General features: G+C 43.5%; 1 protein-coding gene across 1 annotated transcript in view; it reads right to left on the reverse strand.

The window, feature by feature from the left end:
* LOC118083562 (cytosolic phospholipase A2 epsilon) overlaps window positions 1-14,127 on the reverse strand; it is a 41,464-nt gene that overhangs the window by 11,788 nt on the left and 15,549 nt on the right. The window contains exons 6-13 of the mRNA XM_035112075.2: window positions 13,808-13,848; window positions 11,868-11,910; window positions 9,982-10,057; window positions 7,532-7,701; window positions 7,313-7,411; window positions 3,930-3,967; window positions 2,350-2,485; window positions 1,021-1,157 (exon numbers count right to left, since the gene is read on the reverse strand). Of these exons, the coding sequence (XP_034967966.2) occupies window positions 1,021-1,157; window positions 2,350-2,485; window positions 3,930-3,967; window positions 7,313-7,411; window positions 7,532-7,701; window positions 9,982-10,057; window positions 11,868-11,910; window positions 13,808-13,848 (740 nt within the window). The remainder of the gene's footprint in view (window positions 1-1,020; window positions 1,158-2,349; window positions 2,486-3,929; window positions 3,968-7,312; window positions 7,412-7,531; window positions 7,702-9,981; window positions 10,058-11,867; window positions 11,911-13,807; window positions 13,849-14,127) is intronic.

The raw sequence follows: 14,127 nt of genomic DNA on the forward strand, positions 1-14,127 counted from the left end.
TCTTGTACCAGGTATACTGATTGCCAATTTGTTCAAAAGCTCAATCCCAGCTGCTATTTTGACCTTTAAAAGCCTACATATGGTGTGGGAAACCTGTGGTCTTCCAGATGTTATTGGAGCCCTTTCCATCAGCATTGGAAAGTTATTGGAGCCCTTTCCATCAGCACCAGCTAGCTTAGCAAATGGATGGGGATGGTGGAAATTACAGTCCTTCAACATCTAGAGCAGCGGGTGGCAACCTAAAGCCCATGGGCCACAAGCGAGCCGCCCGCTCAGCAAGTCCCTGCGTGCTGTGCTAAACCAGGGGCACCGGAAATTGTGTCTCGCAGATGTAGATGCCAGAAATCGCGGGCGTACCCGTGATCTAGCCCATGGAGGGGGCTCTGCGGCAGTGAACCGGCCCCTGATCAGCTGACCCCTGATCTAGAGGGCCTCTGGTTCTCCATCTTTGCCCTAAGATTGTTTGTAACCAGAATACTGTATCATAAGCATTGGCTCCATAGGAACCTGTTCCTTCCTCTGAGGCACTAATCTGAGTCCTCCTGTCTTCAGAGCTATGCCAGTGGGTACTCACAAGTACTTTTTTCAGTTGTGACCAAGATTTGGAAAAACCCTCCTTAGAGGCATCCACTTAATCCCACTCCGGCATTCTTTTAGATGAGCAGCAATAACATGTTTTTGTTTTTGTTTAAAAAACACAAATCAGTGAGATTTTGCAGAATTTGCTCTAATTTTTTTATTCTTATTTTAATGTTGCCACTGTATTTCAAACTGCTTTTAATCCATTGTATTGGATGGGTTTAAATTGTTATTGCTTTTAATACTGTGTTTTATTTCTCTAGACTTGACTATACTATGAAAAGACAGGATATTAGTTTCTCCAAAGGAACCAATATTTACTGAAAGTTGACTGTAGCTACCACTTCCCCATCATGTGAAGACTAAGGAATATCTTGTTATATTAACTCATTTCACTGCATTGTGGACAAAAATATAACTCTTTTGCTCCCGTTTCCTTACCATGTTGTGCCAGATAATCCAGTAAAATATGAAACACAGTCCAAAAGATCATACTTTTGGAGAGTCAACAGGTGGGAATATAATGCTGTAAGTGCTCTCATCCCTCCTCCCGTCGTCATAATTGCCACCACTGGCACCTGTTTCGATATAGAAAAAAAAGCAGAACATTCATTAGAATGGTTTATAAAGGGAAGGGGTCTTATAATTACATCAAGGATAGAAGCTGCTACAAAATATAGATATAGATACAAAATATAGATACAACTGGTACTTCAATATCTGGATTTTATAGTGGGAGGCAGCCATAACATTTCAAAAAGAACTCTGTGCAAGGCACTGCTCCCCGGAGCCATTCCCAGGTTCTTGGCAGAGCCCTTACATGTGGGCAAGCCAGTAGGGCAGGTATAGATTCGTGGAGCTTCAAACAGCATGTCAATGGGAGCAGCAGAAAGAATGCAAATGTAAAAGCCTTCCAGGCCTTATTCCTGGAATCTAGGTCACAAGGAATTTAGCTGACTTGGGGAAACAGCACTAGCCCAGCTAATTTGCCCAGCAGTGACCTGAGGGGAAGGATGGGATTGTTGTTGTTTAGTCGTGTCCGACTCTTCGTGATCCCATGGACCATAGCACGCCAGGCACTTTTGTCTTCCACTGCCTCTCGCAGTTTGGTCAGACTCATGTTGGTAGCTTCGAGAACACTGTCCAACCATCTCATCCTCTGTCATCCCCTTCTCCTAGTGCCCTCAATCTTTCCCAACATCAGGGTCTTTTCCAGAGAGTCTTCTCTTCTCATGGGGTGGCCAAAGTATTGGAGCCTCAGCTTCACGATCTGTCCTTCCAGGGAGCACTCAGGGCTGATTTCCTTAAGAATGGATAGGTTTGATCTTCTTGCAGTCCATGGGACTCTCAAGAGTCTCCTCCAGCACCATAATTCAAAAGCATCAATTCTTTGGTGAAAAGCCTTCTTTATGGTCCACCTCTTACTTCCATACATCACTACTGGGAAAACCATAGCTTTAACTATATGGACCTTTGTTGGCAAGGTGATGTCTCTGTTTTTTTAAGATGCTGTCTAGGTTTGTCATTATGAGATGTCAATGCAAGAGTACACATTTAGGTAATATTCACTGCTGGCATAAATTGTAAACTTTGTTAGAAAAAGATTGATGACCTTTTTCTCTCCAAAGAACCAAAGCAGGTCATGGGATGAGTCCAGATTTTACAGCACACAGGTACGTGTGTGCAAAACTGCTAGACCTGTTTGTTTGCCAGCTGAACTGCTTGCAGAAGTAGATCAAATTATATGTAAAATGTGCACCCCCCCCTTACCTCATCTTCACACAGATCTTCCTCAAGCTGTAGTGCCCTTTTAAAGGCATCTGCAGCCACCTTTTTCCTTTTCTGCAGGAATTCCAGTTCCTCTGGACAGAGATCAAACCCCAAGCGAACATCTAAGCCTGATGTGCTGTAACACAGGTAAAAATGTATCACACACCAGAACTTTCAGAATACATAAAAAGAGCAGAGCCCTGATAGATCAGACCAAAGGTTCAACTGGTCGAGGGCATTTTGCTCTCTCAGTGGCCAAACAGATGCTTGTGCGAAGCAGTAATGAAAATGGGCAGGTCTACTTCCCCCCTCTCTTTGCTCAGAAGCACCTGGTGGCAGAAGGTGCTCTGGGGGGGAGAGGAGGGGGGGGAGGGAAGCCCAGACACAAAAATGGAACCTTTGAAGTGCTGCGCCTCGCAGGTTCCTCTTGTGGCAGGAGGGGACCTGTGGGGGGGGGGCAGCATGAAGAAGGAGGAGGAATAAGTCAATATAATAAGGATAAGATTTGGAATTGGAGTAGAAAATCCGCCACAATCAATTAGAGAAGTTAGGAAAACCAGGAAGAAGAGATGTGAGGAAGTCACAATTATAATGTGAAGAAAATAAGAATTGGGAATTTTTAAATTTTTAGTTGTTTTCTTTTTTGTTGTTGTTGTTGTTTTATATATATATAGGTATTGTGTTTATGTTTGTTAAAGGAGCAGCTGAGGGGAACCCAATCCCCAGAGCCCCTCCATCCCTGTCCTTTCAGTGGCAGGGAGGGGATGAGGGGGGAGGGGGGGAGGGGGGAGGGGGAGGGGGAGGTCAAACCCAGCCTTATACTGGACCCCTTTGATTCTCAACAGCCGCGGGTACTACTGGTGGCAGAAGTGGACTCGCGGGTGGAGGGTAATTGAGGGGACAGATTTTATATTGCATGATTTGTTTGTTTGTCTTGTTTCTATAAAAATCTAATAAAAATTATTTTTTTAAAAAAGAAAGAAAATGGGCAGGTCTACATCCAGTACATTCATTCTCAGAAATGTAAATCACTTTGCATAATGTGTGATGCTGGGCTGTGGCCAAACCGATAGATGATGCTCAAATGTTAATCTTGCTTCAACCAGAAAAAACTCAAATCCAACTCACGATAGTGCAGAAATTTTTAAAGTACATTTTTTAGTTGCAAAAAACTCTTCCTCCACTTCTATAATGGTTGAGCAGAGCATATTATTGGAAGAGGACTATAATTCTGAATGTGACGACTCTCAAACAATAACCCAGTAGTAAAGGGGTTTGAGAAGTACAATTTCAAAGTCATAGTGTTAGTGATAAACAAATTCATTATGATCCTAAATTTACTTTTGGCATATGTTAAGATTTTCCAGTTTTCAAGTCAAAATTATCTACAGATATTTGAGAGGAGATCTCTCAACTTGAAATTGAAGGCCCAAAATTTGGTTCCTTGAATCTAAGCTTCACAAAGCTAAGTTGTTCTGTGAAGTAAATATGCAGAATTTTTTTTGGGGGGTCACATCTTTTAAAAATGGATAAAGCGGAAGAGCCAAAAACCACATTATTTTATTTCCACTGAATCTTACCAGGTCTTTGCTTTGAAGTGTAAATTAACTTCTTTGTCCTAAAAGTTAAGAATTTAAATACAATCAATTATGTCATATCATATAATCCTTCCCAACTTCCAAAAACAGACAAAATATAAGAAGTGTGCATGCACACGAAAGCTCATACCAAAATAAAAACTTAGTTGGTCTTTAAGGTGCTACTGAAGGAATTTTTTTATTTTACTTCGATCCAGACCAACACGGCTACCTACCTGTAACCAGACAAAATATAGTTCCTGTTCTGTGCCAAGTTTGCATATGCGAATGTCAAAAATCGGAGATGGTTTCTGTGTGTTGTTTTTATACTCTTCCTAATGATTGCTGACAATCTCTAAAATTTGGAATTCACAACATCATGTACACCATTTTGATTTCAACTCTGCAGTCTGTGATTCTAGTACCTTTACTGACTTATAAAATGACCTCAACATAGTCTTGAACATGCAACTGCAGTTTATATATTGTGATAATATTTAGGAAGGATGTGGGCAGGGCATCTCCCATGTATTTCAGGTTGCAGTTATTCCACAGGACCATCCATTTCTCTAACCAGTCCCACACACTATAGTGGTTTTATTTCATGCAGGCCAGTGAAGACAGCAGCCCCATGTCAAGCTTTCCTCCTGTTCCCATTGGGCAGTATTCAACTACTGCACCCCACCAACCCAACGTTTGTGCAACCCAACTGTTTGTGCAACACTTCTTCTCCTGCATGCACCATGCTTCTCCCCAAATCTGCTGCAGAGGTTTGGGGGAACCCCTAGAAAAAATTAATGGGGCACATGGGTTGTGGGGGAAGAGAGGAGGAGAAAGTTCTGTGGTGCAATAATAAATCCTTGCTCTGACAGGGCGGGGGGGGGGGGGAGAAGCTAAACAGTCGTACCTTGGCTCTTGAACAGAATCCATTTTGGAAGTCAGTTCGACTTCCGAAAATGTTTGAAAACCAAGGTGCGGCTTCTGATTGGCTGCAGGAGCTTCCTGCACTCAATCAGAAGCCACGGAAGCCACTTTGGACGTTCAGCTTTCAAAAATAGTTTGCAAATTGGAACTGTCACTTCTGGGTTTGGTTTGCGGTGTTCAGGAGCCAAAATGTTCGAGAACTAAGCTGTTTGGAAACCAAGGTACGACTGTATTGGATTCCACCCATTATGGTACCCTTATGGTACTTTTCAATGCTTGCTTCACTTGGGGGAAACGTAATGTGATGACATCACAACACTGGCATGGGACCTAAGTATTTGAAAGAATATTTGGCCAGCGTGATATATAGCAATTCATTCAAATACAATATAGCAATTAACATAAAAATCATGAAGCCAGTATATAACATCAGCATCTTAAAACACTCTGTGCACCTCCCTTTAAGAGTTTTGGCCTGGCTGCAATGAGTCTTTGCTTGGATGGAGGACAAAGCTGTGGTGGTGGTGGGGGTATGTGAGTGTGCCTGCTGCACAAAGGTAAAGCTTATATTCATTGTTCCGTCAATCTTTGCCTCTGGTCCCACCTACTCACCACTGGCATGTGGCTCCCAAAAAGATCATAGAATCATAGAGTTGGAAGAGACCACAAGGGCCATCCAGTCCAACCCCCTGCCAAGCAGGAAACACCATCAAAACATTCTTGACATATGCCTGTCAAGCCTCTGCTTAAAGACCTCCAAAGGAGGAGACTCCACCACACTCCTTGGCAGCAAATTCCACTGCCGAACAGCTCTTACTGTCAGGAAGTTCTTCCTAATGTTTGGGGGAATCTTTTTTCTTGTAGTTTGAATCCATTGCTCTGTGTCTGCTTCTCTGGAGCAGCAGAAAACAACCTTTCACCCTCCTCTATATGGCATCCTTTAATATATTTGAACATGGCTATCATATCACCCCTTAACCTTCTCTTCTCCAGGCTAAACATACCCAGCTCCCTAAGCCGTTCCTCATAAGGCATCGTTTCCAGGCCTTTGACCATTTTGGTTGCCCTCCTCTGGACACGTTCCAGCTTGTCAGTATCCTTCTTGAACTGTGGTGCCCAGAACTGGACATAGTACTCCAGGTGAGGTCTGACCAGAGCAGAATACAGTGGTGCTATTACCGTGTTTCTCATATTATAAGTCATGTCTTATATTTTTTTTTACTCAAGAAAATAAGCCTATGGCTTATTTTCGGGGGCGTCTTATTTTTTGCCGAGCCCCGACTGAGTGGGAGCTGGCAAAGGCAGCAGCCCGCCGCCGGCTTGGAGCTCGAGCCAGCAAAGGCAGCAGCGGCGCTTTGCCGAGCTCCACCGAATCGGGTGAGAATTGCGTTCGTACCCCTGCCTTGCAGCCTCCGACCCTTCACCCAGGGCGTTCACACGTGCATCCCCACCCCCGACCCGCGTCCTCGTCTACCGGTACCTGAAAGCTGCGCACGCGGCATTCCAGCACAAAGCCGCCAGCCAGCGTCGGAAGAGGAGAAGGAGGTGCCGCTGAGAAACCCAGAAAGGGGAGGCGCAGCGGGAAGGAGGAGGAGACCGGCGGGGAGGGATCCGGAAAGTTGCGAGCGACTTCCTGCTCCCCCCCCCAACGGAGCGAAAACCAGCAAAGGCAGCAGCCCGCCGCCGGCTTGGAGCTCGAGCCGGCAAAGGCAGCAGCGGCGCTTTGCCAGCTCCCGCTCAGTTGGGGCTCGGCAAAGCGCGCACTGCTGCCCTTGCTGGGTCCCGCTGGGTCGGGACTTGGCGCGGCGTGCCCTGCCATACCGTACCAGCATGTCTTATTTTCGGGGTATGCCTTATATTTCGCCAGGTCTGGAAAATCCTGCCATGCCTTATTTTTTAGGGATGCCTTAAAATATGAGAAACACGGTACTTCCCTTGATCTAGATGTTCAGAAGGGAAAAGGTTTCCCATTCCTAGTCTAAATGTAACACTATTTGAGCACGTACTTCTATAGTCAGGCTATAGTGGAACTAAGAAGGGCCATAGCTGGACTAGGACTAGCCTCTCATAGCCACTGAGGCCAGTTGGGTCTCCAGTGACAATGATGGCTAGAGGTGCACCTTCCAGCTATGCACCTGTTCCATCAGGAGGAATGCAATTCCATCTGGAACAGGCCCTCTATGGATCCAGGAAAAGACCCCCCCATCTTATCAGGATTCAGTATCAGTTTACTGGTCCTCATCCAGCCTGCTACTACCTCTAGACACAGTCCAGATGCTCCTGCTTCAGATGGAATAGAGACAGAGCTGGGTGCCATTCACCTACTGATGAACACTTGACTTCAAATAATTGGATGAAGGCTCTCAGTGGCTTCCTATAGATATCCAAAAGCATGGGAGAAAGAATAGAAGCCTGTTGAACCCTGCAGCATAAGTATAGAGGGGCTGAGAAAGAGTACTTACTTCTTTGATTACATCTTGATCAGTGGGAAGTGCATTCAGAGGCAGAGTCAGGTTCCTGTTTTTGTAAGCATTAGCTCCACATGAGTTGCAACAACAACACTGAAAATAAAGAGATTGCCTCTTTAGAAACAGAATTGCTTTTTTAAAAGGTCTCTCCCAATAAAAGGCGCAACTAAATTAAAATTATCCAGGTTACTACCATGCTCAGCTATGACATACAAAGGTGGGAAGTGACCTCTTCTTTGGGAGTAGAACATCCAGTTCTGCTTGCTTAAACCTGGCATAGTGGAAAAGGGAAGGATCAGTGAAATGCAAGTTGGAGACACAGCCTAATGAAATGTTTTGAGTTCCTTCAAAGGATCCTTTCAATGTACATCTGACATCTTGTTCTAAAAAGAAAAGAAAAGAAAAAGAGGACAGTGTTGAAAAAAGTAAGCAGAGCAGTTTTTCTTTAAAAACCAACCATCAGAAATGATAAAAGGTAAGGTAAAGGACCCCTGAATGGTTAAGTCCAGTCTAAGGCGACGATGGGGTTTCGGCGCTCATCTCGCTTTCAGGCCAAGGGAGCTGGCATTTGTCCACAGACAGCTTTCCGGGTCATGTGGCCAGCATGACTAAACCACTGCTGGTGCAATGGGACACTGTGACAGAAGCCAGAGCGCACATAAATGCCATTTGGTGTGCTTTCGAACTGCTAGGTTGGCAGGAGCTGGGACAGAACAATGGGAGGTCACTCCATCACGGGGATTTGAACCGCCGACCTTCCAATCAGCAAGTCCAAGAGGCTCAGTGGTTTAGACCACAGTGCCACTTGTGTCCCTATCAGAAATAATATCAACCTCCATGCCACTGAGATATCTTCATGCGGATTGAGACATGCATTTCGTGAAAGTTTTTATGCTGTTTTGCTCATTGTCATGAAAAATGTTATAGAGGTTTATGAATAAATGACAGTGCAAGCCTATATACATTTACTTAGATGTAAGCCGCACTGTGTTCAGTGGGTCTTAGCTCCAATTAACTCTGTTTAGCATTTTGTTCTACATCCTGTTCCCAGAAAAGTAAATGGAATATATCTATAGCTAAGATTATGCGGGTGGCCCTGTGGTCTAAACCACTGAGCCTTGCCGATCGGAAGGTCGGCAGTTTGAATCCCCACAATGGAGTGAGCTCCCGTTGCTCTGTCCCAGCTCCTGCCAACCTAGCAGTTCTAAAGCATGCCAGTGCAAGTAGATAAATAGGTACCGCTGTGGCAGGAAGGTAAATGGCATTTCTGTGCACTCTGGTTTCCGTCACAGTGTTCCGTTGCTCCAGAAGCCATTTAGTCATGCTGGCCACATGACCCGGAAAGCTGTCTGTGAACAAATGCCAGCTCCCTCGGCCTGAAAGCAAGATGAGCACTGCAACCCCATTGTTGCCTTTGACTGGACTTAACCATCCAGGGGCCCTTTACCTTTTTTTTACCTACCTAATCTTATACACACTTGCCTATGGGTAAGGTTCATTTAACTCAATGGGGATTACTTTTGAGAAGACACATGAGATCGCACTGTAAGTATGCTTAGAAACGTAACCTTAAAAACCATTTCATGGAGCCTAACAGTTCATCTCAACATCAAAATCTGCCTTGTCCCAATCTGGGGAAACGTGCATTTCAAGAACAGGCGACACTCTGGACATGGCTGCCAAGTTATCCCTTTTTTAAAGGGATTTTCCCTTATGCTGAATAGGCTTCCTCGCGAGAAAAGGGAAAACTTGGCAGCTATGACTCTGGAGTTTAATAAATGTGACAAACTCTTACAACTGCTGCTATAGTCCAAACAGTTCGGACTATAGCACTTTCAGAAAAATTGATCCAGGAAGTTAAAGCCTTAACAGGAAGGAGAGACAACAGTGATTTTATAGAGACATGTACCAGAGCTGGCTCAGCCATTAAGGAGGGTGAGGCTGCAGATGTTCCTGAGGCACCACTGCCATGGGCTCCCCACCTGCCCTGCCACCTCCACCGCTTTCCCCATACAACACTCTGGTGGCAAGTCAAGAACAAACCTTGGTTGCCACTTAATGGTTTTTGAGAAACACACCACAGGCTCAGGCTCAGATCTGTTTCATCAGTGTGCCATGGAAGCTGCTTATTCACATTAAACCATAGTTTGTTTTCCACCATGGTTTAATGCAGGCATCCTCAAACTGCGGCCCTCCAGATGTTTTGGCCTACAACTCCCATGATCCCTAGCTAACAGGACCAGTGGTTGGGGAAGATGGGAATTGTAGTCCAAAACATCTGGAGGGCCGAAGTTTGGGGATGCCTGGTTTAATGCATAGCTGTCAAGTTCTCCCTTTTTTTAAGGGAAATTCCCTTATGCTGAATAGGCTTCCTCGCGAGAAAAGGGAAAACTTGACAGCTATGGTTTAATGTGATGTGTTCACCATGACAGAGGTTGAAGGCTTGAAACTTAACTCTTTCAGTCTGGGCTGTTGATATTTCAGAGTATACTATGGTACCATCTAAGGTGGAAGCCATGTCAGCAAAATGCCTGAGCTTGTTTGCCAGCAATTTTACCCATTCCAGGCTGGACCTAGCACCTGAACTCCAAACCTGAGGCCTCTATCATCCGGTCTAATAGGTGGCAGTGTGGGAAAGCATTCAACGAAGGAATAACCCTCACGTTTAAAATAAGCATTCTTTTTTTTCTTCCGTTTCCTTCGATCCGCCTGAACCTCTAAACAGCAGAGTTCACGACACTGCAACAGAAGCAACCCACAAAGTAGTGAATAACATTTTCCATCTCACAGTTTGCGCCATGAATGTTATGCAACCACAAACGTTATTTATTTGGCCAAATGCCATATATTCAGTGCTTTTTTCTATAAAAAAATATTTAGTGGTACTCTCATTTTGACTCAAGAAAATCGCCATTTTTTAGTTCAAATCAGGAAAAATAAATACAGCAAATGGACAAAAGTACAAAGATTCCCAAAATGTTTAGGGGTATGTGTACCCCTGCATTCCCCCAAAAAGAAAGCACTACATATATTCATGTTCTCACATGATGCTTATGTGAGAACAAGAATATATGAGCTCTGGAGATTCATCAAGTTCATAAATGACTTAGCAATTGTTCTAGAAAATGTGAACCAGCCCCCACCCACCAGCAGACATTGCTTGACAGCAGTAGTTGCATGATACAGGGTCCTCAGATGTGTGACGGCCCACTTTCACAATTACCTAATTATAAGTGGGCTTTTTTGTGAATATTGCCCAAAACCAGAAGGCAATTTTATTGCTAGATCGTATAACGTGATACCCTCCAGATGTTATTGAACTCAATAAATAATAATAATAATAATAATTTATTATTTATACCCCACCCATCTGGCTGGGTTTTCCCAGCCACTCTAGGCAGCTTCCAACAGAAGTATTAAAATACAATAATTTATTAAGCATTAAACGCTTCCCTAAACAGGGCTGCCTGCAGATGTCCTCTAAAAGTCTGGTAGTTGTTTTCTCTTTGACATCTGGTGGGAGGGCGTTCCACAGGGCGGGTGCCACTACCGAGAAGGCCCTTTGCCTGGTTCCCTGCAACTTGGCTTCTCGCAGCGAGGGAACCGCCAGAAGGCCCTCGGCACTGGACCTCAGTGTCTGGGCAGTGTCTGGGCAGGACTCTCATCAGGTCCAGCTAGCATGGCTAATCTTCAGACATATGATGGGAATTGTAGTCTAACAACACCTAGAGGGTCCCATGTTAATTACCCTTCCATAAATTACTATATATAGAACAGTTAACAAATGTACACAGACAGATCCCAGAGTTCTTCTGCCTAGTCACTGACTGCTTTTCAAAGTGAGATCTCAAAGAGTACTTCCGGTGTTTAGAAATGACATTTTTAAAAGTAGCTCCAAAAAAGCCCTGGATGTACACACACTGTGTGTGTGTGTGTGTGTGTGTGTGTGTGTGTGTGTGTGTACCTCTTTGAAACCTAGTGATGGCATTGAAAGGAAAAGATGACATTTGCAATGAATTCATCATATTTCATGTCATGAAGATTTTAGTCCATTGCAGCTACTTGGTTTTGCTGTCTCATCATGTTCTAATACTGATATTCATTCATTTCACAATTCCATACATCAAGGTTCTTTTGACGCAGTTTGTGCATTTATCTGTATGGGCCAATGCATATATTCCATTTCTGGTATATAACCCAATGTGAGCACTTATTACATGATTGAGACAACTCACACGGGAAGCCAAATTGAGTTCTGACCACCCAAAAATTATTTTTCTGATTTGGTAACATCTGACTTGGCTCCCATGGTATGCATATCATAAGAGTGGGAATGAAAAAGAGGGGAGGAGGAGAGAAAGCCGCAGTTTCTCCCATACACTGTATGATGCTTGCATTTCAGTATTTAATATTCTACCATACCCATATCTAAGATTTCTGTTTCACACTGACACAAGTCAAACTTATTGTCCTCTCACTCAGTCAACATTAGGTAGAGGTAGCAACCCAGAGGTATTGCACAGTAAATACATGAATAAATGGAAATTACCACTATTGTTCCATTTGTAATGATGGTTTCAGCTGGACCACATCTAGGAAATAAATATACATAATGTTACAACTTGAATGATTTAAGGCACAATTCTTCAACATAAGTTAGAGTTGAACAGTCAACTTGTGTCTTAGAATTTTACTTTGCCCTTTTCCTTTTGCTGCTTGCCAGCCCTGCTGCTTTCCCAACAGAGACATTGCTTTTGCTCACCAGAATGGTGTGGGGGCGAGACAGCAGTGAGGTCAAGGATGCATGTGGGCGTAGATGGGATTGGCTCTTCCATTCCTGACCCCCTCCACTGCCCTGCTCCCCCCCCCCCCAGTTTTGGTAAGTAGCACATAGCTGCCAAGTTATCCCTTTTTTACAGGGATTTTCCCTTATGCTGAATAGGCTTCCTCGTGAGAAAAGTGAAAACTTGGCAGCTATGAAGTAGCATCAACAACACTATCAGGAGGCTGGTGGTGTGGCATTAGCTCTAGGTGGAATCTACACACATATTAAAAAAATGTTGCAAAAAAGGCTTTTTTTAAAAAACATTTTGAAAAATAAATTGAATTTTCCATAGCTCGCCATCGCCATCTAGTGTCACATTTGTATAATGCATGTTACAACACACTTGAAATGTTTCATTTACAGCTGTATAGCTGAGTCTCTGGTTGCTCAGAGAAAGGAGTTCCTAAATTCTGACTGCTTAGCAGGAAAGGTTGGGTTTCAGCCAGAGGGCAAGGCTGTGCTTGTGAATGGCAGCAACGATGGCAATCATCATATTAAGCAGATTTTAGGCATGCTCTACTGATGAGGATTTCAAAATACAAAAGCCAAGTGACCGGGTTAATCAGATCAGTGTTCTAATTCGTAGATCCTTCAGATCATCTTACTGTCACATCACCACAATCTAGTCCATTTTGTCATCACCACGTTTCTTTGCCTGTGACTCTAGCATGACACACTACTTTGCTTATTCTTGCAAAATTCCCAGGATAAGGAAATGCAGAACCTTGCAGCAATATGACCCATCCCTAACTTCTGTCTTGTATTGACAGCTTAGTTCTTGTAGGAGACACACCAGGCAATTATTTCAAAATAATACTGCTCTATAATTTTTTTTATTGTTTCCAGCACAATCCTATGCATGCCTACTCAGATGTAATCGCCACTCAGTTCAATGAGACTTACTGTTAGATTAAGTATGGCGGCTTGAATACTCTTCTTGGTAGTAACCCAATAGTAACCCAAGGGGAAGAGTCTGATAAAATGGTACAAATCCCTGATGTCATTTTCCTCCAGCAATCATAGTACTTTTGAGGCAAAGCAATAGAGTCTCGTATTTGTATGCCAGACACCTGCAAACTAGACACCTGAGGGAATCAGTCCTGATGGAAGAAATTCTGGCCTCTGCTACTCCAGATGCACAGGAAGGATTAGTGCAAGGAGAAGAGGAAGCATTATGTAAATCAGAGTTCTTATGATAACAGATCCTGTTATGAGGAAGTCATCTTTTGCTCTCCAGTTTATGGAAATCAAAGTTGACATCTGAAGGCACACTAAAGTGTGTTTTATTTGCATGTGTTGAAAGAAAGGAAAACTTCACCCCATTAACAAGTTCCTCACTTATACCAAGGAAGGGAGATGGATAGCTAATTTGAATTGCATCGCCTTGACTTTTTATGAATAGCAAGTTTATACAATTGGGCTCATTCCATGGCCATTAGCTGCTATTGGTATCTTTTTGATTTAAAACATTTCTGTCCCACTCTTCAACATACAAGATGATCCCACGCAGGGCTACAAATGATTGCCGATGAAATACCCAGCGGACATTAAAACACCAAGTAACGCAAGAGACCTTATTCTTAATAAATAAAAAATAAAAACAAGAGAATACAATTCATTGTAGCAGACAGGCTTCTATAATAATTGGTTTCTACAGTACTTACATATTCTCCAGTGCAAATTCAACTTCTAATTGTTCATGTGTCTGAAAATTAGAATGCAGCATAAATGGCACAAATTTGGCAAATAGTTGTTCCATAGACATTGAGTTTGTAATTTCCTGGCATGGAATGGGACATATCAAAGATCAACCCCCCTCCCCAATCTTATTGCAGAAATTAAAACTGAATGTTGAAAATTGAACTTGAAAAAAAAAAGAACTTGGTGAAAAGCACTCCTCTCTCCCACACCCGTGGTCACACCCGTGGCGGCCCACACCTACCACACCCCCTTCCTCTGCCACTGACCACTCTTCACCCCATCA

This window comes from Zootoca vivipara, chromosome 1 (genome assembly GCF_963506605.1).
Source record: "Zootoca vivipara chromosome 1, rZooViv1.1, whole genome shotgun sequence".
NCBI classification, from domain to species: domain Eukaryota; kingdom Metazoa; phylum Chordata; class Lepidosauria; order Squamata; family Lacertidae; genus Zootoca; species Zootoca vivipara.